General features: G+C 46.6%; 1 protein-coding gene across 3 annotated transcripts in view; it reads left to right on the top strand.

Moving 5' to 3' along the window:
• Positions 1-27,385, top strand: part of TMEM63B (transmembrane protein 63B) — a 162,364-nt gene that overhangs the window by 36,318 nt on the left and 98,661 nt on the right. For all 3 annotated transcript variants that reach the window (XM_033937151.1, XM_033937152.1, XM_033937153.1), the window contains exon 2: positions 23,473-23,677. In XM_033937151.1, coding sequence (XP_033793042.1) covers positions 23,495-23,677 — 183 coding nt within the window. In that variant the 5' untranslated portion in view covers positions 23,473-23,494. The remainder of the gene's footprint in view (positions 1-23,472; positions 23,678-27,385) is intronic.

Raw genomic sequence — 27,385 nt, 5'->3', positions numbered from 1 at the left:
TCCCATTATATGAAAACGGAAAAGGGATGGTCTGTCCAGTTTTAGTCCACACTGAAAGATACGCTTCTACAGCTAGTAGTTGATATATAATTGCTCATAGGCTAGCAAACTTCATTCATAGTAACATATTAAATGACAGCAGATAAAGATTTGAAAGTTCCATCCAGTCTACTCAGTATTTTTAAGTTTTTAGTTCTATTTAGTTTTATTTTGTTGGTTTCATCTACCTTATTCATAGTTTTACAGGGTTCTGCACTTTTTTCTTTTAATTTTCACTCAGGCGAGTCAGAAAACATCTTGGATAGGAAGAGTTTGACAGTTATAGAGTCGCAGCATAAGTCTACTAACCTAAAGGCCTAGAACGGTTCATTTTCAGCAGAGGCCCTTCTTGCGTCTGGTGACTGGAGATCGCTGTGGGGAGATCATTGCTGGAGGCGGGACCAGTGGAGACATGGTTGATCACTGCTGGTTGTTGCCTAGGATGGGGCGGCGTCTGCTCGCTCATTAGGGAGGAGCTGGTGGTGTCTCCAGATCCATGGAGTGGGGCCGTGCCATGGACTCCTCCTCCCGGTTGTCCGCTGATGGAGGCAGAGGGCTATATTCTTCGGGAACTGCCCATGAGCATCTGGCACTGGATTGTTCTGTTCTCTCTCTGTGCATCTTCTGCCTGGAAGTGATGAGTCGGGGCTGCAGCAGCTGGAAAGCCCAAGCTGATATCTGTCCTGTCTGGACTTTTGCCGTTGAGATTATTTAAAATATGCTGAGGCAACAGAGCTGCTTCAGGAAATTAGACTTCTGTCAGACTTATTTGGGGGTTTTTTCCCCCCAGCTTATGAATTATTTTAAATTTTATTCCATTGGTTTTATCCCTTATTCTTCTAATTTTATTAATTGAATTTCCCTGAATTCAATTGTTTAACAGTTCCTCCCTTCTATTCCTTTTTACATATTACTTTGATTCATTTAGATGTCATTTGCATAGATGGTGCTTCTATCTCTAAAGTTAGGAATTTCTATGAAATATTCTACATACTTCTCTCCTCTCCTCTCCTCTCCTGCTCTCCATGGTCCTCCCTACCCTCTTCTAACCCCTTCCTCTGTAATGTCGCCTAGAGCTTGTATAGGTATGTGCGATGCACAAATGGAAGAAATAAAATTTTTTAAAAATAGTTTCACGCATTATAAATTCATGATTAAATTAAACTGTCTTTTTTCTTTGATATTTGTGGGTCATAGGCCGTAAAATCCACCCGGTACTGTAGCTCACTCCAGCCTATCCAGCCATCTCGTCATGTACAGGATATATACCATAAAGTCCACCTAGTAACATTTTCATGTTCCAAGTTACTGGAGTTCCATCAATGCCCTCCCCAGCCCATCCTATACCGACTGCCATGTACAGGACACAGACTGTGCAAGTCTGCCCAGTACTGACCTTAGTTCTTCAATTTATACCATTCATTTTCTAATTGGAGATCCTCTGTGTTTATCCCACATTTTTTTCAATTCCATCACCGTTTTCGCTCTCCACCACCTATTCAAATAGTTTATTTTCCTATCAAGTCTCTGATATGGGTTTGAGGTATCCCATATCTAATCCTGTCCTCCATGTATTACCATCATATTTACCACAAACTACAAATGGTTACCTTCATCAAAATTTACAAATAACAAAAATATCCAAGTGGTTGTTATGATAGTAATCATTCACTATCAAAATGTAAGTACAAATATTGTGCAAAATGTAAAGCCAAAATAAATGAACTGTCACACCCATCAGTCTGCTTTCAACATCAAAATATATTGCACACACTTTTTATGTATTTCTTTAAAAGAATTCTGTTTGAACAATTTCACACAACAATTCTTAGATAGGAAGAAGAAATACTATGCTTATCTTCACATCAAAATTCAAACAGGTAGCTTCTGTGTATAATCGGTTTGCATTCAGAAACGCTCTTTCATTGGCTGTATAAAGTACATCTTCTCAACAACCAATAATAAAATGTATATTTTGTCTTACCTTCCACAAAATACCAATTAATATAGAGTTGGTGAGACCTCTTTTAGATTCCCATGTGACATAAATGTGAATGAGGCAAGTCTTTTATTTGAGAGGAAGCTCTGGAATGAGGGTGCATAGGATGAAAGTGGATAGATTCAGAAGTAACCTCAGAAAATACTTTTTCACAGAAAGGTGGTGGTGAATGCTTGGAATGGTCTACTAGTGGAGGTTGTGGAAATGAGTGTATCTGAATTCAAAACAGCTTGTGACAAGTACTTTGGATCTGTAAGGGAGAGGAGGGGGTAGTGGATGGCATGGATGGGCAGGTGTGATCGGGCTAAGTGGTTATCATTTGTCACTCCATCACCACCAGGCACTTCTGGTCTTCTTTCTTACTGACCTAAAACCCAATTAGGCTTCACCGAGCTCTTCCCTTGTCACCGCTGAATTCTCTCCAATCCCTGCCTGGACTCCGGTACCATTACCAGGCTCTCCACTGGTTGCCACCAGCCCTGCTGGTCCCTTCACCGGTCACTCACCAGTCACTGTCAGTTCAGAGTCTCACGTTCTTCACTGGGTTCTCTCCAACCCTCATTACCACTTTTTCCACTGGTTGCCACCGACCCCACTGGTCCTTCTGCCGGTCACTTGCCAGTGACCTTTGGCCAATGCTCTTTGGTTCTACAGGCTGCTTCCTTCTGGTACCATTACCAGTCTCTTTCTACTGGCTGCCACCGGCTCCACCAGTCACTCACCAATCCCCATCAGCTTAGGACTTCATACTCCTCTTGATTGCTTCCCTCCGGGTCTTCTGGCCTCTTCCCCCAATTCCTCCACCGATCACTTGCCAGTCATCTCCAGCCAGATTTCTACTGGTACACTGGTCTCGGAGACCCACAGACCCTCCTGTCACCAATCTGTCCCTGAAGACTTTCCCAGTCCCTCAGACTCTCTCCACCAGGCCCTCTACCGGTCATCAAGCTTGACCCTCTCTGGTCACCACAAGCTCTACTGGACAGGCCTGTCTAAGTCAGGCTTACTGAGGGTTAGGCCAAAGCTAGCATTCCTCCACTCAAGGGTCACCTGGGCTCCCGATGGAGTGCTTATTTTTTCAGCTCTCTGTGTTGGAGCTGTTCTTTTCAGCACCCTTTTTCACTCAGGATAAGTGGACAGTTCTCAAATGCATTTGCAGGACCTTATATGCAAATGTGCTCTTTTCCCACTGCTGAGGCTTCCCTCTGCTAGCCAATGACAGGATCTGCACCCTGTCCCAGCAGGCTAGATAGGCCATATGGTCTCTCTGCCTTCATTTTTCTCTTTTTCTATAGATTAATTGCTGGCGAGTCTTGTACAATGAAGGTAAGTGATGCTAGGAGCTCCTCTGGTTGGATCTTATATATTGCTTGGTTAGGGTTAGCTTATGTGAGGGACAAGATGTTTTCAGTCATGCTTCTCTAGAGTTTCTTCACAGAAAGGAAGAATGGAAATCTTAGACAGTGGTAAAGTTTCTCCCTCTCCAAAAGGTAGTGTGTTTTCAGAGACAGCCTTGAAGTATTTTTGGGACACTCCTCACCTCGTGGATCCTTCTCCCCAATACTGGATCTAGGCTGTCCAAACTGAGAGACCATGAACAATACTACCCAGGCAACTCCCTTCCTCAGAAAGGTATTTCTGGAGAGTTGGTTTGACTGCTGTGTTCTGATTATTCTCCTTCATGACAACACTTGGGATCTTTTCACTCAGAAGGATTTCCCCTTAACTTTCAATGTAGACTTTAGGGACAGTGTTTGGTTGCTGCAGTGATCCACATCTATCTGTTCCACTCAGTATTTTATACACTTCTATCATATCTCCCCCGAGCCATCTCTTAAGTGACTTATCCAAGATGTCGAGGAGCATCAGTGGGACTAGAACCCTGACTTCCCTAACTATTGATAGGTGCTATTGACTCATGTTCGAGTCATAGCGACTTGGTGATCATCAAGTTTTCGTGGCAGAAGACATAGATTGTCGGGCCTTCCTTCTGCACAGTATAAATTCAGCGTTGATGCCATTGCATCAAACGCGATCCTCCACCTCCAAGACTGCTCATCTGCTGCTGCCCGGATGAGTGGTATATCATTATTCTGACATCTCTGCTGAAACCCGTCTGCCTTGGGAGGCCCTGCTGGTAGTGAAACTACCGATGGCATAGCTTTCAGCTTCTCAGATGCGTGCAAGCCCCAGTGGCATGGCATGCCCATGTACCATGACTGGCGCTCTAACCATCAAGTACAGCTAATACACATAGTAGTTGATGTTTAATAACAACAGAAAATTCAAGGCTAGCGGAGCTGAAGCTTGGTGGCCATTTGGCAACCTACCTAAAATATTGATAGATAAATTATTTTATGGTTGCGCTGGAATTTCTTCTTACAGTACTGCTGGACTGGGGAGCTAGGGCTGACTGAGAGCCCAAATGTTAAAGTATCTGCATATATTTCCAGAGTACTATAAACTATTCTGTATCATTTTGCTGTGCATTATTTTGATTTTTGGTGCATAATTCCCTGGAGTGTATATAGCATCAGTAAAAGAGGTACTTGGGGAGGCAGCTGCTGAGGTTCTTCCCTGCTGATTTCAAAATGCCCCTACTGTCCCCTCCTTTGCTTTTCATACAGGGGAAGCAGTGTTCCCTTGTAAGCTGTGCAAAGCATCCAGTATGTGAGTAAAATTCAGAGTAGCTATAAAGTAGGGAAAGCCTTCAGAGTAAGGCTCATTTCAATCTGTGTTTATGTATAGAAGAGCTCACAAGGTAATATAGAAAATTTTGCTCCTTGTCAATTCGGTCCTTTGCTCACAACAACAAATTTTTGTTCACATAGAGAACATTGCTTGAATTTCTCACTGACAGCTTCAGGCTTTCTCCCTCTTGAGCCATCCATGACTAACGTGACCATTTTTTTTTTTTCATCAAAACGGGACATCTATTAATATTCAGTCCCACCCCCAATCCCGCCCTAGCCCCTCCCCCCAAAAAAAAGTCTTCCATTCATTTTTCATGTACACACAATATCTTATTATTTCATAATGGTAACCATAAAATTTAAAAAAGCACAAAGCACCCTATACGCAGAGAAAATGTTAATTATCATTTATATTTGGGGGGTTTTCAAAGATGTTAACCTTAATAACTATAGAAAAATAGACAAATATAGTGCAAAATATAGACAGCAGATATAAATTCTCAAAACTGGCACATTTTGATCACTAAATTGAAAATAAAATCATTTTTCCTACCTTTGCTGTCTGGTGATTTCATAAGTCTCTGGTTGCGTTTCCTTCTGACTGTGCATCCTTTCCTTCATTTCTTTCTGCACTCAGGCCCAACAATTGTCCCTTTCTATTCCCTCCCTCCTTCCTTCCTATGTCCTTAGTGTCCCCAGTGCCTCCTTCCTATGTCCTTAGTGCCCCCAGATCCAATGTCAGTTCTCCTTTGTTCCAGGTCTCCCTCTCTCTCCCTCCTTGTTATGATCTTGCCTCTCTCTCTACTCTGCCTGCCTCCCCCAAAGCCTGCCTGCCTGCCTCCCCCAAAGCCTGCCTGCCTGCCTCCCCCAAAGCCTGCCTGCCTGCCTCCCCCAAAGCCTGCCTGCCTGCCTCCCCCAAAGCCTGCCTGCCTGCCTCCCCCAAAGCCTGCCTGCCTGCCTCCCCCATAGCCTGCCTGCCTGCCTCCCCCATAGCCTGCCTGCCTGCCTCCCCCATAGCCTGCCTGCCTGCCTCCCCCATAGCCTGCCTGCCTGCCTCCCCCATAGCCTGCCTGCCTGCCTCCCCCATAGCCTGCCTGCCTGCCTCCCCCATAGCCTGCCTGCCTGCCTCCCCCATAGCCTGCCTGCCTGCCTCCCCCATAGCCTGCCTGCCTGCCTCCCCCATAGCCTGCCTGCCTGCCTCCCCCATAGCCTGCCTGCCTGCCTCCCCCATAGCCTGCCTGCCTGCCTCCCCCATAGCCTGCCTGCCTGCCTCCCCCATAGCCTGCCTGCCTGCCTCCCCCATAGCCTGCCTGCCTGCCTCCCCCATAGCCTGCCTGCCTGCCTCCCCCATAGCCTGCCTGCCTGCCTCCCCCATAGCCTGCCTGCCTGCCTCCCCCATAGCCTGCCTGCCTGCCTCCCCCATAGCCTGCCTGCCTGCCTCCCCCATAGCCTGCCTGCCTGCCTCCCCATAGCCTGCCTGCCTGCCTCCCCCATAGCCTGCCTGCCTGCCTCCCCCATAGCCTGCCTGCCTGCCTCCCCCATAGCCTGCCTGCCTGCCTCCCCCATAGCCTGCCTGCCTGCCTGTCCCAAAGCCTGCCTGCCTGCCTGTCCCAAAGCCTGCCTGCCTGCCTGTCCCAAAGCCTGCCTGCCTGTCCCACAGCCTGCCTGCCTGCCTGTCCCACAGCCTGCCTGCCTGCCTGCCTGCCCCACTGCCTGCCTGCCTCCCCCACACCCTGCCTGCCTGCCTGCCTGCCTCCCCCACAGCCAGCCTGCCTGCCTGCCTACCTCCCCCACAGCCAGCCTGCCTGCCTCCCCCACAGCCTGCCTGCCTGCCTACCTCCCCCACAGCCAGCCTGCCTGCCTGCCTACCTCCCCACCTCTCTGCTGCGCAAAAGCAAGACAGCTTGCTTGCCTACCTTCTTTCCTCCCTACCGCTGGAAAAAAAAAAGACTACCTCCAGGCCCGATTTTAAACCTCCCCTCCGATCCACCGCTGCTGCTCCTCTGCTTACCTCCCTGCCGCTAATCGTGCCCAGAAGCCTTCTTCCCAACATCAATTCTGACGTCGGAGAGGACGTTCCGGGCCAGCCAGTCGCTGCCTGGCTGGCCCGGAACGTTCTCTCCGACGTCAGAATTGACGTCAGGAAGAAGGCTTCTGGGTGCGATTAGCGCCAGAGAGGTAAGCAGAGGAGCAGTGGCGGCGGACCTGGTGGGAGGTTTAAATCGGGCCTGGAGGGAGGCTTTTTTTTTTTTTTTTTTTGGTGCGGCAGGGAGGGACAGGAATCAATCGCCTGTCCCGTTGTCCACGCGCACAGCTTCGGAACGCTGTCCCTGAAAACGGGACATCTTGGCGTCCCGAAGCTGTGTGTGGGGATAACGGGACAGGGGATCCGAAAACGGGACTGTCCCGTTCAAAACGGGACGTATGGTCACCTTATCCATGACCCTAGTTATCAGTTGGTCAAGGGACAGTACTTTCAGTGATCTAGCTATTTAGGGATAAGTCAGCACAGGAGAGGTTCGCTGTGTCGAACATCTACACTGAGGATTATTCTGAAAAGCAATTTGGTCCCTTTTGTTTTCTTACAAACGTGATCCTTGTGGCCTTGGATATCAGGCGCTTAAGTTAACTTTTAATACTGTCTGTCACATAATCATAGACCCAGTTTATTATCATCTATTCCTTTTACTATGAGACCAGGAAAAACAGAACAGCAAAAACCCCACAGTTTCCACAGAGAAAAATCTATTTGTTAAAAACTCGGACTCAAAACAAAAAAATCCCAAGCAGTAATTATCCTTTCTTTTCAATCTATATATATAAAATCGGAGGTATGTGTGTGTGTATGTGCCGCGATCACGCAAAAACGGCTTGCCCGATTTGAACGAAACTTGGTATGCAGATCCCTCACTACCTGGGGTGATATGTTCTGTGGGTCTCGCGGCCCACCTGCACACGTGGGCGGAGCTACAAACAGAAAATCAGATTTCACCCATTCAAGTCAATGGAAAAAAAGTAAAAAGCTGCCATTCTCACAGTAATTCAAAAACGGCTTGACCGATTTGACCGAAACTTGGTATGCAGATCCCTCACTACCTGGGGTGATATGTTCTGTGGGTCTCGCGGCCCACCTGCACACGTGGGCGGAGCTACAAACAGAAAATCAGATTTCACCCATTCATGTCAATGGAAAAAAAGTAAAAAGCTGCCATTCTCACAGTAATTCAAAAACGGCTTGACCGATTTGACCGAAACTTGGTATGCAGATCCCTCACTACCTGGGGTGATATGTTCTGGGGGTCTCGCGGCCCACCTGCACACGTGGGCGGAGCTACAAACAGAAAATCAGATTTCACCCATTCAAGTCAATGGGAAAAATGTAAAAAGCTGTGGGACTGATTTGAACGAAACTTGATATGCAGATCCCTCACTACCTGGGGTGATATGTTCTGGGGGTCTCGCGGCCCACCTGCACACGTGGGCGGAGCTACAAACATAAAATCATATTTCACCCATTCATGTCAATGAAAAAAATGTAAAAAGCTGTGGGACCGATTTGAACGAAACTTGGTATGCAGATCCCTCACTACCTGGGGTGATATGTTCTGGGGGTCTCGCGGCCCACCTGCACACGTGGGCGGAGCTACAAACAGAAAATCAGATTTCACCCATTCAAGTCAATGGAAAAAATGTAAAAAGCTGTGGGACCGATTTGACCGAAACTTGGTATGCAGATCCCTCACTACCTGGGGTGATATGTTCTGGGGGTCTCGCGGCCCACCTGCACACATGGGCGGAGCTACAAACAGAAAATCAGATTTCACCCATTCACGTCAATGGAAAAAATGTAAAAAGCTGTGGGACTGATTTGAACGAAACTTGATATGCAGATCCCTCACTACCTGGGGTGATATGTTCTGGGGGTCTCGCGGCCCACCTGCACACGTGGGCGGAGCTACAAACATAAAATCATATTTCACCCATTCATGTCAATGAAAAAAATGTAAAAAGCTGTGGGATCTCCAGTTATTTTACTTAGCAACCTTGACCCACCAAAACTTTGCAATGGCACAAGGCTTTGTGTAAAGAGGTTACTGTCCAATGTAATTGAAGCGACTATCTTAACCGGAAAGGGACAAGGTGAAACCGTATTTATCCCGCGGATACCACTTATTCCAACAGATCTTCCTTTTCAGTTTAAGAGATTGCAAATTCCAGTGAGACTTGCATTCTCTATCACAATCAACAAATCACAAGGACAGACTATTACATACTGTGGAGTGGATTTAAGATCCCCCTGTTTTTCCCATGGACAACTCTATGTTGCTTGCTCAAGGGTGGGTTCACCCAAGAATGTATATGTTCTTGCTCCTGGAGGTGAAACTAAAAATGTTGTTTATAATCAAGTTTTGTGTTAGTAATATTTCACATTATTATTTGAATATTGTACTTTTTATAAAGCTGTAAAAAAATAATTTATTTCACCACTATAAAGTATCTTTTTTTGAATCCATTTACAGTGTTATTGCTATAATTAAATACCCGTGCAACGCCGGGGCATCAGCTAGTTCTTAATAAGATAAATAGCCCCTCTTCCTACACAGGTCAGTTGGTAAAGGGGATGAAACTTGATATACTGCCTTTTTTGTGTGGTTTACATATTCAAAGTGATTTACGTATTTTAGACAGGTATTTTCCCCGAGTCACAAGGATCTGCTGTAGGAATTGAACTCGCAACCTCAGGCTGCTGAGACATTAACCTAGATTATCCAGAAAAAAAACCCCTATTCTTTTGATTGATTATCTTTACCACCTCTGCATCATGTTTGCTCTTAGCTGCAGCAGACAAGCCTCCTGTCATGTCCTAGAGCTGGAATCTCTGTGGCACAATAAGCCGATCTTCAGCACAGCGGCTGTGAGGCTTGGGGATCTCTGCAGCAGCTTCGCCATGGCATTGCTATGGCTTGGGCCTCTTCTTTTACCATGGGCTTTGGAATCCCCTCGGCACGTTCACTAGATCTGTACCATCGGCGGCATTCTTTTTCCTATGCCCCATTGCACCGTTGACTCAAATGTTTGTACTAGGCCATCCCCGATAGACATTATTACTCTAGTGAAATGTGCCTAAAAAACAAAAAAGCATCAGCTCTCTCCACTATACTTCCCTCCTAACGTTTCAACCTGCTCCTCTGCAACTGGACCAAATATCTCTTTCCTTCATATCTCCTACTCTTTAACCCTTTCTTCCTTAAGTAATTATGATTTTGGCTGTTATCATCTCCAGGCATCTCGATAAAGAAGGATTTTTTTAAAAAAAAATATTCCTCCCCAGAACCTTCATATTCTGAAACCTTGTCCTTGAAATGTCCCACTTCTTATTGACTATCACATGTTTAAAGATTTATCGTGTGCTCTGATCTTTTCTTTCCATCAGTGGATACAGGTTGTGTCTTAAGCGTTTCCTTTGTTTAATGCACAGGCAGAGAGAAGAACCACTCTACATTTTTATCTTTATTAAAAATTTATATAGCGCCTTACAAACCACAAAAACCTTTTAAAGTGGTTTATATAAAAATACTGAACAATAAAATAAAAAAAATCATCTTCTTTTTGTTAAGATAATTGAAGATGAGCAGAGACTTTCTTGTGGCGTGTCTGCGTGCATGTGTGGTGTTGTAGTTCTGATTTTCAGGTTCTATGGGGAGGCATCGGATCCAATTGAGATGTAAAAATCAGACATTCATCTGGCCAGAAACAGCATGCAGAAGTCCAGGTGTGTTTTCAACAGCACAATTGCAATAAGAGAAATGTCTCTTTTAGGTTGCAGTCCATGCAGTTTGACCGTTAGTCATTTGTCCTGGGAGCCACGCCCGAGTCTCATTTCCATTGTGACTGTTTAGTATAGAAAGAACACTTTCATAATCAGGAAATTGCCAGCTCTAGCAGAGACTGGAGAGATGAAAGCATAGGATGAAGGAGCTGGTCTGAAGGGAGAAGGGGGCTAGATTCACTAAAGCTTCTGATCCTGTACCAACGATCGCAAAACCAGTTTTACTGGTTTTGCAATCGTTCCCCAACCTGATTCACTAAACTACTGTGCGATGAATCACCGATCCAACCCACCCATGCAAAATAGCCAAGCGATTGATTCACTAACAATTGCTTGGCTATTTTGAATCTGGTTTTACTAGCCTAAAACCTGACAGCTGCAGACTTGTTGGTATCTGTGTTACCAACAGATTTGCCTGTCTTTTTTTTTTTAATTCATTTTTTTCCCATAAATAAAAGACAGACAAACCTGTCAATAAACCACTGCCCCCCCACGACCCACAAATGGCAGGATGGATGCCTACTCCCTCCTGCCACCTGATGCTCTCCCCACCACACCGCATAAAGATATGGCAGGAGGGATGCCAACTCCTGCCATGGAAACCCCACCACCATCAACCTGTGGCCCCCCTCTCTGTACCTTTAAACGTTGGGAGCAGGAGGGGTGCCCAGTCCCTCCTGCTTTGTAGGCCTCCAGTGACCTTTGGGAGCAGGAAGAAGCTCAAAGTGCTGCTGCTCTACCAGGCCACAACGCAATGCTGGCCTTAGGCTCCACCTTGGTGCATCATATGATGCACAGAGAGGGGCCTAAGGCCCTGATTGGCTCAAGCACCTCGGGCTCCTCCTTTGGGAGGGACCTGAGGCACCTGAGCTAGTCAAGGACTTCCTTTGGGCTGAGCCCAAGGAAGTCCCTGATTGGCTAAACAAATGGCCAATCAGGGACTTCCTTAGACTCAGCCCTAAGGAAGTCCATGAGTGGCTCAGGCCCCTCCCCATGCATCACCACTCAGCGCACGTTTTTTGCAAATAAACTATATATCAGGCATGCCCAAAAGATCGATTGCGATTGACTGGTAGAATGCGAAGGCAATGCGAGTCGATCGCGTTGCCTTCGCGTTCTACTTGCTTCCCGACCCAGAAGCTCTGAGCTGACCAACTTCCCCCACCCGATGTCAAATTGCTGCCTGGCTGGCCCGGAACTTCCTCTCCGACTTCAGAAATGACGTCAGGGAGAGGAAGTCAGGTCGGCCCGATGCTTCTGTGTGGGGAAGCAGGGAGAGTTTTGGATGGCAGTGGTTTGGAGGCCTGTTCCTCGATGACGGTAGTGGTGGTTTGGAGGCCTGTTCCTCGATGGCAGTGTTGGTGGTTTGGAGGCCTGTTCCCCGATGGCGGCGGCAGTGGCTTTGGAGCAGGGAGACAGAAAAAAAGAAAGAAGGGTAAAACAAAGAAAAGGGGGGACAGGAAGACAGAAAGAAAGGGGGCAGGGAGACAGAAAGAAAGGGGAGAGGGGCAGGGAGAGAGGAAGAAAAAGTTGGCGGAGGGAATGAGGTCTGGAAGCATACAGCAGGCAAAAAGAAGGGAAGAAATATTGGATGCACAGTCAGAAGAATAAAGTGCAACCAGAGACTCATGAAATCACCAGACAATAAAAGTAGGAAAAATGATTTTATTTTCAATTTAGTGATCAAAATGTGTCCGTTTTGAGAATTTATATCTGCTGTCTATATTTTGCACTATGGCCCCCTGTTACTATACCGCAATAGCAGTTTTTAGCGCAGGGAGCCTATGAGCATCGAGAGCAGTGCAGGGCATTCAGCGCAGCTCCCTGCGCTAAAAAGCGCTATCATGGTTTGGTAAAAAGGGAGGGGTATAGTTGTTCCTAAGGTGCCACTGCATAAAGTCATCTGCCTTGACCTCTTTGAAAACCCGCGGAATAAAAATGATGATTAATATTTTCTCTGCGTACAGTGTGCTTTGTGTTTTTTTTTTTTTAATTTTATTGTTGGTAGATCATTTTGACTTGGTCATTTTAAAAGTAGCTCGTAAGCCCAAAAAGTGTGGGCACCCCTGTTATATATCATTTTAGGACACATTCCATTGATCATTTTATTCATAGGACCCTTGAGGAAGACAGGTTTGTCGAAATATGGACCGTGTTGGGTCCATAGTCCCCAATCGTACATTAGAGAGATTGTGAGCCCACTGGACAGACAGGGAAAAATGCTTGAGTACCTGAATAAATTAATGTAAACCGTTCTGAGCTCCCCTGGGAGAACGGTATAGAAAATTGGGTGAATAAATAAATCATTTGGGTCCTAGATATCTCGTCATGTGGATTAATTGACTTGTGTTTTCAATAAAGCCTGCATCTTGGACATCATCTTCTCCACAGTGTTTATATTTCTGTTGACTTCTGGTTCTGTGGAGTACCTGTCCTAGGGTCAAACTTTTGCTTGTGCCAAAATTCTCTTGGACCATTTTGCAAGACAATTTGGGCTTCTTTTATCAAGCCTTACTAACGGTTTAACGCATGAAATACCGTGCGCTATACCGCCGGCCACGCTAGCCGCTGCCGCCTCCTCTTGAGCAGGCGATAGTTTTTAGCCAGCGCAGGGGTTAACGCGTGATGAAAAGTCACACACGTTAACCCACTAGCGCGGCTTGATAAAAGGAGCCCAATGTGTTATGGAGTCTAGGCCAAATCCATCTGTGTTGCTCTTCTAATGCCAGCCCTGTCATGTGCTCAGTTTGACTTGAGAAACCGTATTGGCATAACAATTTGTACATGTTGCCAAAGTAATACATTCCTTTGAAGGGTTGTGTCCTGTTTGCAGTGATTTATCTCGCGGTACTGTTAAAGTGACAGACAGATAGCAACAGGAATTGAAAGCATTTATACGACATGGTACCAAAGTTTCTGCTTCATAAACTTTCCCTTCCTTACTCTTCTCATATATATGTTTGCATGTAGTAACTTTGTATAAAGACACAACTCCATGAATGTTTGTGTCGGGCAAAATGGTAGATACTATTAGAAAGAAGAAAATTGTAGAAGTTCGTCAGCCGTAAGCCCGAGGTCATAATGCCGTTGTACAGATCCATGGTGAGACCCCCATCTGGAATACTGTGTACAATTCTGGAGACCACATTACCAGAAGGATGTGCAGAGAATTGAGTCGGTTAAGCGAATGGCCACCAGGATGGTCTCGGGACTCAAGAATCTCCCGTATGAGGAACGGCTGGGTAAGTTGCAGCTTTACTCACTCGAGGAACGCAGAGAAAGGGGAGACATGATCGAGACGTTCAAATATATCACGGGCCGTATCGAGGTGGAAGAAGATATCTTCTTTCTTAAAGGACCCACGGCAACAAGAGGGCATCCGTTGAAAATCAGGGAGGGAAATTTCATGGCAACACCAGAAAATATTTCTTCACCAAAAGGGTGGTTGATCACTGGAATAATCTTCCACTACAGGTAATTGAGGCCAGCAGCGTGCCAGATTTTAAGAAAAGATGGGATTGGCATGTGGGATCTCACATGGATTTAGTCAAGAGAAATCTACTACATTTTTTCAAAGGGGTGAATAACTATATCAGGGGTAGGGAACTCCGGTTCTCGAGAGCCGTATTCCAGTCGGGTTTCAGGATTTCCCCAATGAATATGCATGAGATCTATTTGCATGCACTGCTTTCAATGCATATTCATTGGGGAAATCCTGAAAACCCAACTGGAATACGGCTCTCGAGGACCGGAGTTCCCTACCCCTGAACTATATAGATAAAGCTGAGCCAGTCCATATTTTGTATCTGGCTATGGCTATTTTGGTGGTAGGGGTGAAGCTTTGGACAACCAATTTTGTATAGATTTGGGATGTGCAAAATTTGAGCTGTATTTTACAAAAGACTCATCATGAAGCCTTTCTAAAACATGCGTAAATTTGCACATAATCTATGTGTATTTGGTTGTACATATACTAAGGGCTCCTTTTATGAAGCCGCTTTCACGCGCGTGACTTTTTATCACGCGCTAACTCCTGCGCTGGCCGAAAAACTACCTCCTGCTCAAGAGGAGGCGATAGTGGCTAGCGCGGCTTTGTAAAAGGAGCCCTAAGAACATAGCAATAGAAACAAAAGCCTCCAAACACAAGTGTAGCAAAAGGTAAACATCGGAGCCCACTATAGCATTTCTGTTCTCAGGTAGACTTAATTATTGGCATACAACATAAGAACATAAGCAGTGCCTCTGCTGGGTCAGACCAGAGGCCCATCATGCCCAGCAGTCTGCTCACGCGGCGGCCCATCAGGTCCAGGACCTGTATAGTAATCCTCTGAATCAAGATTCCTAGACACAGTGGTGCTAGACACAAAAATTGGCCTTTACTATCGACCCCCAGGACAGACTGAGGAGACAGAAATGATAAGAGGAAATTAAACAAGAATGTAAGACAGGTAATGTAATAATCATGGGAGACTTCAATTTCCCGGGGATAGACTGGAACCTGGGAACCTTGAACTGCGGCAAGGAGGCCAAGTTCCTGGAAGTGCTAGGGGACTGCTTCCTGGAACAAATGGTGGGACAGCCGACGAGAGGAAACGCCACCTTGGACTTAGTCCTAAATGGCATTACGGGACCGACAAAAGAAGTAGAAGTCAAGGTCCCGCTGGGGACGAGCGATTACAACATGATCAACTTTAAACTTGACATTGGGAAAGGGAAACGTACCAAAACCTTAACCACAACCTTAAATTTTAAAAAGGGAAGATACGATAGCATGAGAGCCATGGTGAAACAACAGCTCAAGAAAAAGATGGACAAAGTTTTAAAACGGTAGATCAGGCAAAAATACTATCACAAAATCTCTACATTCCGCAGATTTCCAAAGAAAGGAAAGCTAAAGGCAAAGGAGAACCGGCATGGCTTACTAGAGAGGTGAAGGAAGCCATAAAAGAAAAGAAGGACTTCTTTAAAAAATGGAAATGCACAAAAACAACCGAAGCTTGGAACAAACACAAAGATGATCAGAAGAAATGTCACAAGGCAGTGAGGGATGCCAAAAAGAACTATGAGGAGAAAATAGCGCAAGAGGCCAAAAATTTCAAGCCCTTCTTTAGATACGTAAAAGGAAAAAAAAACCCGCAAAAGAGGCAGTGGGACCGCTGGATGACCAGGGAAGAAAAGGGTACATCAAGGAAGACAAACAAATTGCAGACAGACTAAATTCCTTCTTTGCATCTGTCTTTACGAAGGAGGACACCGCAACAATACCAGAAGCAGTGAAAGTGTTCAAAGGATTAATAGAGGACAGCCTCACCACAGTAGAAGTGGACTTGGACCAGATATACTACCAGATCGACAATCTTAAAAGTGATAAATCCCCTGGACCTGATGGCATTAACCTGAGAGTCTTAAAAGAACTGAAGGTTGAAATCGGAGAGCTATTGCAAAAACTTGCCAACCTGTCAATTAGAACTGGACAGATACCGGACGATTGGAAGATAGCGAACGTCACGCCAATTTTCAAAAAAGGATCAAGAGGAGAACCGGGCAACTACAGACCTGTGAGTCTTACGTCTGTCCCTGGAAAGATGATTGAAGCACTGATTAAAGATAGCATAGTCCGGCACTTGGATATACATAACCTGATGAGAGCCAGTCAACATGGCTTCAGGAAACTGAAATCATGTTTGACGAATTTACTTCAATTTTTTTAGACCGTGAACAAACAAATTGATAGTGGAGAACCGGTGGACATAATATACTTGGACTTCCAGAAAGCGTTCGACAAGGTTCCACATGAAAGACTTCTCAGGAAACTATAAGTCATGGAATAGAGGGAGATATACTAAGATGGATAGGCAAATGGCTGGAGAACAGAAAGCATTGAGTGGCCATAAATGGGAAGTTCTCAAACTGGGAGAAAGTGACTAGCAGTGTGCCCCAGAGCTCGGTACTTGGGCCCATCTTATTTAATATTTTCATCAATGACCTAGAAGAAGTAACATCCAGTGAGGTCATCAAGTTTGCAGACGACACAAAGCTATGCCGGGCAATCAGAACGCAGAAGGATAGCGAGGAACTCCAGAGTGACTTGTGTCAGTTAGAGAAATGGGAGGAGAAATGGCAGATGAAGTTTAATGTGGAAAAGTGCAAAGTAATGCATTTAGGCAGAAAGAACAAGGAACACGAGTATAGAATGTCAGGTGCAACTGGGTAAGAGCGAACAAGAAAAGGACCTGGGTGTACTGATAGATAGGACCCTGAAACCGTCGGCACAATGTGTGGCAGCGGCAAAGAAAGCAAACAGAATGTTAGGCATGATAAAGGAATCACGAGTAGATCGGAGAAAGTTATAATGCCTCTTTATAGAGCAATGGTCAGACCACACTTGGAATACTGTGTCCAACATTGGTCTCCCAACCTAAAAAAGGATATAAAACTGCTGGAGAGGGTGCAGAGATGAGCAACGAAGCTAATAAAAGGTATGAAGAACTTGGAATACGAGGAACAAGAGACTGGGATTGTTCTCCCTTGAGAAAAGGAGACTGCGAGGGGATATGATCGAGACTTTCAAAATACTGAAAGGAATCGACAAAATAGAGCAGGAAAAAAATTATTTTAAATGTCCAATGTGACACGGACAAGAGGACATGGACTGAAGCTAAGAGGGGATAAGTCCAAGAGAAATATCAGGAAGTTCTGCTTCACGCAAAGAGTGGTGGACACCTGGAATGCTCTCCCAGAGGAGGTTATTGCGGAATCCACCGTTCTAGGATTTAAAAGCAAACTAGATGCACATAGAGGGATATGGGTGACTACAATTACGTCAGGTGTACACCTGGCTGGGCCTCCGCGTGTGCGGATCGCCGGACTTGATGGACCGAAGGTCTTATGTTCTTATCTATACCCTTCTATCCCCTTTTCCTTCAGAAAATCATCCAATCCCTTCTTGAACCCCAATATCGTACTCTGTCCTATCACGAGAAGGTTTTAGAGTACCTGAGCACAGAAAGTGCCACTTGGGGATTTCTCTGTGCAAGTAGTATCAAAACACTTGTAAGTGGCAGATTTTAAATGCTGGATTCTCTAAAACCAATTCATCACATGTTATGTACCATTTTTATATTTTCTTTCCAGTTCAATAGAAATATAATTTGGCATAATTTTTCAAAAATTGTTTGTCTTTGCACGACCACCATGCGCCAGCCCAGCCCAAACCAACCGCTGCTCAGAACACATCATGACTTGCACATCTGCTTTCCTGGCTTAGGGCTCCTTTTATCAAGCTGCTCTAATGCACGTGACGTTTCATCACGGGTTAACCCCCACGCTGGCCAAAAACTACTGCCTGCTCAAGAAGAGGCGGTAGCGGCTAGCGCGTCCCGCGGTTTAGCACGGCTTAGTAAAAGGAGCCCTTAGAGGGAATAGTGTATGCAGTCGTGGATCCTCCTCCACAGACCTCTTGCCATGGGACTTCTTTCTCCATCTACAAAATATCCAGATCTCCTCCCATGGCTTCAGTATCACCTCTATACCCTGACAACTCCCAAATCGACCTCTCTGCAGGAATCCAAGCCCAGATGTCCAGTCGCTAGTTAAAACTAAATATGGCAAAGACTGAGCTACTTAATCTTCCACCCAAACCTGCCTCTCCCCATGCTCTGTATTTCGGCGGATAACACTTATCCTCCTCCTTGTCTCGTCGGCTCACAACCTGTCTCCTCTGCACAAATCCACCAGACCGCAAAAACCTGCCATTTCCTTTCTCTGTAATATCACCAAAATCAGACCCCCCCCCCTTCTGTGAGCACACAACCAAAACCTTTATCCACACCCTTATCACCTCCTGCCTAGACTACTGCAACCTTCTTCACTGGTCTCCCATTAAACCACCTTACTCCCATTCAATCCGTTCAAAATGTTGCTGCACGACTTGTATTCTGCCAGAGTCGCTATTCTCTCATCACCCCTCCTCTTCATTGGCTCCCTATCTGTTTCTGCATACAATTCAAACTCCTCTTATTAACCTATAAGTGCATCTACTGTGTAGCTCCTCAGTATCTCTCCTCCCTTATCTCTTCCTAAACTCCAATCATTGAGCAAGTCTCTCTTGTCTGTGCCCTATTCCTCTACTGCTAACTCCAGACTACGTCCCTTCTCTCTTGCTGTGCCTAGAACATACTGCCTGAGTTGGTACATCAAGACGCATCCCTGGCAATATTCAAGTCCAGACTAAAGGTCTGCACGGGGATCGCGGGAATCCCATGGGTCCCGCGGGAATCCCCCCCCTAACCCACGGGACTCCCACGGGGACCTCCCTCTAGCCAACGGGACTCCCACGGGGATTGAAGGCTTTGGAAGCAGGGTTCGTCCATATAATATAAAGGACACGTCAGCCTTAGTAAAAAAGGGGGTTTATAAGTTAATTACCTGAACAGAAAACAAAAAAAAGGTTCCACCAAAGAGATTCCACAAGGAAAACAGCAAAAGAAACTGTGGAATTGATGATCCTGTCAGAAGTAATTGCTGCTTTTTATGGGGACGGGCGGGAATGGAGGTAATTCCTTGCGGGGATAGGTGGGGACGGAGAGAGGATCCTGGCGGGGATGGGTGGGGACGGAGAGAGGATCCTGGTGGGGATGGGTGGGGACGGAGAGGATCCTGGCGGGGATGGGTGGGGACGGAGAGGATCCTGGCGGGGATGGGTGGGGACGGAGAGGATCCTGGCGGGGATGGGTGGGGACGGAGAGGATCCTGGTGGGGATGGGTGGGGATGGGAGAGGATCCTGGCGGGGATAGGTGGGGACGGAGAGGATCCTGGCGGGGACGGGTGGGGACGGAGAGGATCCTGGCGGGGATGGGAGAGGATCCTGGCGGGGATAGGTGGGGACGGAGAGGATCCTGGCGGGGATGGGTGGGGACGGAGAGGATCCTGGCGGGGATGGGTGGAGACGGAGAGGATCCTGGCGGGGATGGGAGAGGATCCTGGCGGGGATAGGTGGGGACGGAGAGGATCCTGGCGGGGACGGGTGGGGACGGAGAGGATCCTGGCGGGGATGGGAGAGGATCCTGGCGGGGATAGGTGGGGACGGAGAGGATCCTGGCGGGGATGGGTGGGGACGGAGAGGATCCTGGCGGGGATGGGTGGAGACGGAGAGGATCCTGGCGGGGATGGGAGAGGATCCTGGCGGGGATAGGTGGGGACGGAGAGGATCCTGGCGGGGACGGGTGGGGACGGAGAGGATCCTGGCGGGGACGGGTGGGGACGGAGAGGATCCTGGTGGGGATGGGTGGGGACGGAGAGGATCCTGGCGGGGATGGGTGGGGACGGAGAGGATCCTGGCGGGGATGGGAGAGGATCCTGGCGGGGATAGGTGGGGACAGAGAGGATCCTGGCGGGGATGGGTGGGGATGGAGAGGATCCTGGCGGGGACGGGTGGGGACGGAGAGGATCCTGGCGGGGACGGGTGGGGACGGAGAGGATCCTGGCGGGGATGGGTGGGGACGGAGAGGATCCTGGCGGGGATGGGTGGGGACGGAGAAGATCCTGGCGGGGATGGGTGGGGACGGAGAGGATCCTGGCGGGGATAGGTGGGGACGGAGAGGATCCTGGCGGGGATGGGAGAGGATCCTGGCGGGGATAGGTGGGGACGGAGAGGATCCTGGCGGGGATGTGTGGGGACGGAGAGGATCCTGGCGGGGATGGGTGGGGACGGAGAGGATCCTGGCGGGGATGGGTGGGGACGGAGAGGATCCTGGCGGGGATGGGTGGGATTTCTGTCCCCATGCAACTCTCTAGTCCAGACTAAAAGCCCACTTTTTCGAGGTTGCTCTTAACCCCTTCATCCTAAAGTACCCACTGTAGCCTCCTTGTGACCCTGGGCAAATCACTTGGCACTCCATTGCCCCAGATACAAAACTTAGATTGTGAGCCTGCTAGGGACAGAAAGAGTATATGCATATAATGTGTACAGCACTACGTATGCCTAGTAGTGCTATGGAAATGATTACTAGTAGTATCTATTGCCAGCTTCTGTTTCTAAGATGCCAGGTTATACATTTTATCTCAGTAATAGGGTGAATCAAATATGAGGGGCCACTGAAAAGTTCTCAGCCTAATCAACAGAGCTGGGGCAGTCTCCATCGAGGGCTATACACTTAAGCCAATGATTTTCCACGTTTTTTCATTCCGTAGGAAAAATACGGAGCAAAACTTGTTGGTTGGGCTGAGGACTTTTCAGCGGCCCCTCGTAAGTGGAGGGTAGTGCTGTATGTTAAAGATGGCATTGAGTCTACCAGTATTAAAAGACCTGAAGAAAATAAATGCAAATCATATAGATATGTTATATTTGCAAATATCAAATACATTTGAATTTTGATTCATGGACAGAAATTCAGTGTGTGAAGGGAAAGAGAATAGTGGTGGGAGTACACTACCGTACATCTGGCCAAAATGGTTAATAATGGTTGATTTCAATTAGAGAATGACACGGTGGCAAAATTCATTACTGTTCCCGTCCCCGCGGATAACCGCGGGAAATAATCCCATGCCATTTTCTAGTGTCTATTTCAACCTCAGTCCTTCTGCACCAGCATTCTTCACAGCAAAGCTTGTGGGTCGGTGGTTGTGGCCATTCATACTCTGATTCTTATGTGAGCCAAGGATAATGAAGCCATTGTGACATCACTGATGTGATTGGCTCTTAGGCACTGGTGGAATGAGGCATTATGACATCACAATATCTGCTCTGGATACCAGAGACTGTCATTCTGTAGTGTCTGTTTCAACCTCAGTCCTTCTACACCAGCATTCTTCAAAGCAAAGCTTGTGGGTCAGTGGTTGTGCCCAATTATACTCTGATTCTTCCCTCTCTCCTTAAAGAATGACATGAAGATGGCTTCCCGCGGTTATCCGCGGGGACGGGGACGGTGATGAATTTTGTCACCGTGTCATTCTCTAATTTCAATTACCCCAGAATTGATTAGATAAATCTACATCAGGGCACACTAAGGATAGTTTCTAGATGAAATAAATGGCTGCTTCAGGGAACAGTTGATAGAGGAAAAGATGAGGGGAGCTGTACCTTACACTCCTTAATGATTGAACAGCCTGGCACTGGCCTTACTTTCCAATTACTGGAGGAGTTGTCAAAGTATTTTCCTGCCCATCTTGATTGTTCTTCTCCCAAAGCTGAGAGATTTTATTCATGGCTTTTCCTCTGCACTTCACATTGGCAGAAGAATTGTAGGGGGAAACTGCAGGGCTTACTGCCTCTTTTACAAAGCCGCATGGCAACGGCCCCGAAGCCCTTTAAGTCTCTATGGGCTTCGGGGCCTTTAGCGCGGCTTTGTAAAAGAGGCCGTTAGTTCAGCGGGTTGAGAATGTGCAGATGGACCATCTTCAGGCCTGAGATTAAAGGCCAGATACGGAGATTGGAGATGTAAATCAAGAAAAGAGGTCTATTGCTGAGAGGGATGATAGAGATCTATAAATCCAAAAGTTGAGCAAAATGGGTGAACACAAATGTAAAAAGTAAGAGTCGCAGCATGAAGTGACCTAGTGTATCCAATGTGTTTAAAAGGATATATTCCATGCACATTTAAGCTTTGAAAGCTGCTGCCAGAGAAAGCAGTGGAACTGGATTTAAAAAAAAAAAAAAAGGCTTGGACAAGTTCATGGCGGAAAAGTCCCGAAAGTAATCAACATAAAATGTATTTCCTTTTTTTGGGGTTCCTGCCAGTACTAGTGACCTGAATTGGTCACTGCTGGGTGTGATGGAACTTTGATCTGACCCATTATGGGTTAATATTGTGTCACTAATGGGAGCTAAATGCCACTGGTGGAATTAAACTTCAGAGAATTCATACCTGCACGTTCTGCAACCCAGTCCCAGCCTGTTCACCTGATCTAGTGACTCGGACACACCCATGCTGGCCTTCCCAGGTATGTTATTGTACAGATTCCGCCACCCAGACCCTAAACAACCTTCCTTGGCTTGTTACTTGCCCAGCCTGTCCTTTCTGGATGTCTTACCGTACTAGACTGACCTTTTATTTCATGCAGATGTGTCTGGCTCCAGTTTCCTTGTGGTAGGCTTATTTCTCTCATCTATTTTCTGTATTCTCCAGCTGGATGTTGCAACAGCTGCTCAACAGCTGGCTTGTAGGCTCTTGCCTGCTGTTAATTGGTTTCTGTTCTACATATATCGTAATTAAGGAGAGTGACTTCTGTTGCTCATCAGATTTAGCAGGGCTAGATGAGGCTGCTCTGCTTGCTCTCTGTGACGTGCACATTCATTAGATCTTACTGCAGACATAGGAAATCCTGTGCTCATGTTCATTACTCCCATCATATTGTAAGGTTAAGCTTAAATACTTGAACCTTGTAGCTCTCATAATGTATCACCTTCTAATCCTGCTAGTGTGTAATGTATTGTCATGTCTAATCCTGCCTTTAATGTTTAATCCTGCTGTTATATGATATCATGTGAATTGGGGCTGGATAAAACAGATACCCAGTCTCCTGGCATCCGACTGAAGTGGAAGGACTACTGGTGGGCTTGGGGCCAGCTGTGGGTAGGCAGACACTTCTGCTGGGCCATGGAAGGCAAGGAAGAGAGAAGGAAGGGGAAAGACAAATAAGAAGAGAAGTTAGATAAAAATGAGCTCAACAAACCGCAAAAACTTTTTCTCTTCACCACTAAAACTTTTGGGCTGGTTGCTAAGTTTTCTAAACCATTTCCCAGTCTTATAATACAGTTTTCATGAAGTATTTAGATAGTTTGTTTGTGTAAGGAGCTCGAATCAGCTTTTGCATTCTGCATCCTGTTCTCACCGTGATCCTGAATAATATTAACTGGTTACGATGTGTGCATAATTTGCAATCATTCTGGCTTTCTTTTTTCTTTCTGCAGATAAGATCATGAAGCAGTGAAGATGTTCCCCTTCCTGTTTGCCGCCCTGGGCACAGCAGGCGCGTCCTGCACTACCTCCAGTTGTAACAACAATTCCACTACCAAGGACTACTGCTTCAGTGCTCGCATCCGCAGTACTGTGCTTCAGGGTCTGCCCTTTGGAGGGGTTCCCACCGTCCTTGCCCTTGACTTCATGTGCTTTCTGGTAAGCCTCGGGAAGATCCTGGTATCGGTATTATTATTTATTATGGTTCTGCACAGCCTGTCGGATGCTCTTGGCTGGATTTGCCATTTTAACTATCAAGTTCTTTCCAAGAACTTAGGATATTCAGTATTTGCATAAGGTTTAGGCAGTTCCATGCAGCACAGCCCTACTGCAGTTATTGCGACGATAATGATTAAAGCTTATAGTCCACTCTGTGCAAAGATCACGGCAGATGACAACAACATATGCAAGTCAGTATCCAATAAAACAAAACTCAATTCAATCATTCCTTGAAAAATGAAAACAATATATAAATATTATTCCAGTGCAATAGGGGAGACATTCTAGACCAGGGGTGTCCAACCTGTGGCCCGAGGGCCACATGCGGCGCCGTGAATATTTTATGTGGCCCTGGTCAAGGGTGATGCAGTGTTTTCCTCTGCTGCCCCCGGGTGTTTACCGTCTTGCCGGCTCCCTCTTCTGTCTTGCTGCAGCGTTTGTGTGGCCCCAGAAACATTTTTTTCGGCCAATGTGGCCCAGGGAAGCCAAAAGGTTGGACACCCCTGTTCTAGACAATAGGGTTATTTCACTTTATTCGCACGGTTGCAGAAGAAATTCACTCTGTTTTTTTTATTCTGCCTCTATAGTACTTCACTGACAAGTTTAGCACCCTCTACAGTTTTTTCCTTCTGTAACACATGGATGCAGTTGTGTGTGTTCTGCTCTCCCCATTTTATTGTTTTAATTCAATATACAGCTCTCCCTCCAGATTCGCAGTTTCCTTACTCGCAAATTCGGTTATTGGCTGCCTGAACCTCCCCGGACCTTACCTGGTGGTTTAGCGGTGATGCGGGGCAGGGGCAATCTTCCTATGCTCTTTCCCCGTGCAGAGCCATTATCAAAATGGCTGCCACTAGACCACCACATAAAGTCGGGGACGCAGGAGAGAGGCGAGGGTGGGTCAGAGCAGGCCCAAAAAATTATTTGTGATTTTTCCTTATTCGCGGGCATGCTCTGCACCTAACCCCTGCAAATACGGAGGGAGAAGAATTATTTTGTCTCATTTTGGGGCAATTTAGTGCTTGGAGTGACTACCTGCTTGAGAATTCACAGACTTCGGTCTGTAGCTGACAGGCCGATCCCTTTTTGGTTACCTGTTGGCCAGCCTGCATAGTTTTATCTGGAATTCGGGGCCATCCCTGAAGTGGCTTACCTACTGTTAATCGAGCACAGGCAGTTAGGTGCCCTTAGGAGGCTTAGCGGTGTCTCACAGGGTCCCGACTGCATCATTGCACCTGCTCCTGATGGTCTGCAAGCATGGAGGTATAGTCAGACATTGGAGTCTGACTGGTAGCCCGAAAATCAGCTTTGTAAGAACATTCCTAGCTTTGAGGCAGTGATTAGTCTCATCCAGCTACTATGAGAGAGCTGAATGCAGGCTTGCAGCATTTCTACCTGATCTTCTCAGATCACAGTGAGTACACAAGCTGACAGCCTGCGTGAGCCATCGGGGGAGGTGTGAAAAGGGGGGGTTTGAGTGTTTCTGAATGTTCCCCCTCCTGAAAAATCCTAAAATCGCTGTTTTTAATGTTTGGGAAATGTGAAAAATATTGCGATTTTGGCGTGAATTTTGTGACAGCAGCCATCTTGGATTTTTAGCAATTTTAATTTCTAAAGCTCCCTTCTTCAAATCTGCAAAAATTGCCTGGAAACTTGCTGGGATGGAGTCCTTGGGCTCTCCTCTTGTGGATCCTTGCCAGGATTGCACATTTTTAGCCTTTTTAGAGCATTCTTGCACCATGTGGCGCAGCCAGGAGGGCTGCAACTTCCAGGTTTTCCCTGATGAAGCAGGTGACCAAACGCTCAGCTAGCCTGGCGGGGCGGCCTCCATGGTTTTTGGGATCCAGCATGGCTGGTAATTCCATCCACCAGGCTGCGAACCCTGCGCAGCCTCATAAAAACTCAGTTTCGCCAACTTAATATGACCTAAATTAAGGTACTCATTCTATGGGAGCTTTACTTTACTTATATCTTTACTTAAACTAGACTAAAATGCAGTGATGTGATTATCCCAGGACAAGCAGGCAGCATATTCTCACATGTGGATGATGTCACCGACAGAGCCCCAGTATGGACACTGTAGAAGTGCATCACCACTTTAAGACTTCAGAAAGTTTGCGATAGCCTGCACCGCGCATGCACGATTGCCTTCCTATCCGACGTAGGTGCGCGGCTCCTCAGTTCTTTGTTTTCCGCGGAGCTAAGAAGTCGCGTTTTTCAAAGACCGTTGAATTTTTCCCTTGCTTTCCCGCTCGCGTCTGTTTCTTTTTTGTTATCTTATTCTTTATTTTCTCTTATATAAAAATATATATACAGTATATATTTTTCCTGTCATTTGCGGGTTTTGGCCTGGCGGGTCCTTTGGTCAGTCTCTGTCATCTAGTTTAATTTGGCTGAGGCGGTGTTCCCGTCCATGTCATGCCTGCTGATGGATTTTAAAAAGTGCGGTCAGTTTTCTCACACTATTTCAATAACGGACCCTCATAGCTGATGCCTGCAGTGTTTGGGTTCCAAACACCATGTTCAAACTTGTATGCGCTACTTTTCCTTACAAAAACATAACATCAAGAATTGTATTCTTCAACAGGAAATACTTTTTGGTGTTACCATGGAGGGAGATGCACAGACAACACCGTCTACATCAAAGACTTCGACACTGCCAGAGGCACCAGCATCAACATCAGTGTCGCAGCGCATCACGCCCTCGGGTAATCTGCTAAGAATCCATCCTCTTCCCCATCGGTGACCACTTCCATTATCAAGGGGTGCTTCGTCATTGGAGTCATCTTCTCCGGAACATGTCATAGCACCTGTGGTACCAGTGACAAAGCCCCAAGTACCGGTGCTCACTTTGAAGCAGAAGCTCGATGCTTTGCTTTGAGAAGAGCTCGGGGACCAATTTCTGTTGCTGCTCCTGACACTGACTCCTTCAGTACTGGTCCAGCCTGAGCCTAACATTGCCAGGACCCATGGCACCGTGTCTGCTCCATCGGTGTGCCCCAGGGACTCGATACGTCGATCCAGCCCTGCCACTCCGGCACCGAAACATCGGTCTTCCAAGCATCGTTCCCCATCTCTCACTGTCATACGTCCTCTTCCAGGCACTCTGACAGGAGCTCCATCAAGATCTGGGAAGGTGTCTCAAAAGAGAAAACATTCTGAGACCCCCGACACCGGACTGGCACTGGCACTGGTCAAAGCACTGTTCTTCTCTGCTTGCAGGAAAACTCCAATCCTGATCTGTCTCCATCTCCTACCGATGCTGATGAGTCTCCTGTATCGAAGTCTTACATTACATTACATTAGTGATTTTTATTCCGCCATTACCTTGCGGTTCAAGACGGATTACAGAAGAGGATTTCAGAATTACAGAAGAGGATTTCTGGGCGTGTCCAGAGGTGTTGCAGAGTAGAGCGGGTTGCTTCAGAGGATTGAAATGTTTCATACAGTATTAGTTAGTCTTCATGGATTTTTTGAATAGCAGGTTTTTAATGTTTTTTCTGAAAGTTTTGTAGTCTGGGGTCGCATTTAGTTGATTGGAGAGTTGGTGGTCTAGTTTTTCTGCCTGTGTGGCTAGTAGGCCATCGTACAGTTTTTTTTCTGTTTGATGTCTCTGATTGGAGAGTATGTGAATGGTGTCTGGGTTCT

This window comes from Geotrypetes seraphini, chromosome 3, assembly GCF_902459505.1.
Source record: "Geotrypetes seraphini chromosome 3, aGeoSer1.1, whole genome shotgun sequence".
NCBI classification, from domain to species: domain Eukaryota; kingdom Metazoa; phylum Chordata; class Amphibia; order Gymnophiona; family Dermophiidae; genus Geotrypetes; species Geotrypetes seraphini.
This window is presented reverse-complemented; position numbering and strand designations above follow the sequence as displayed.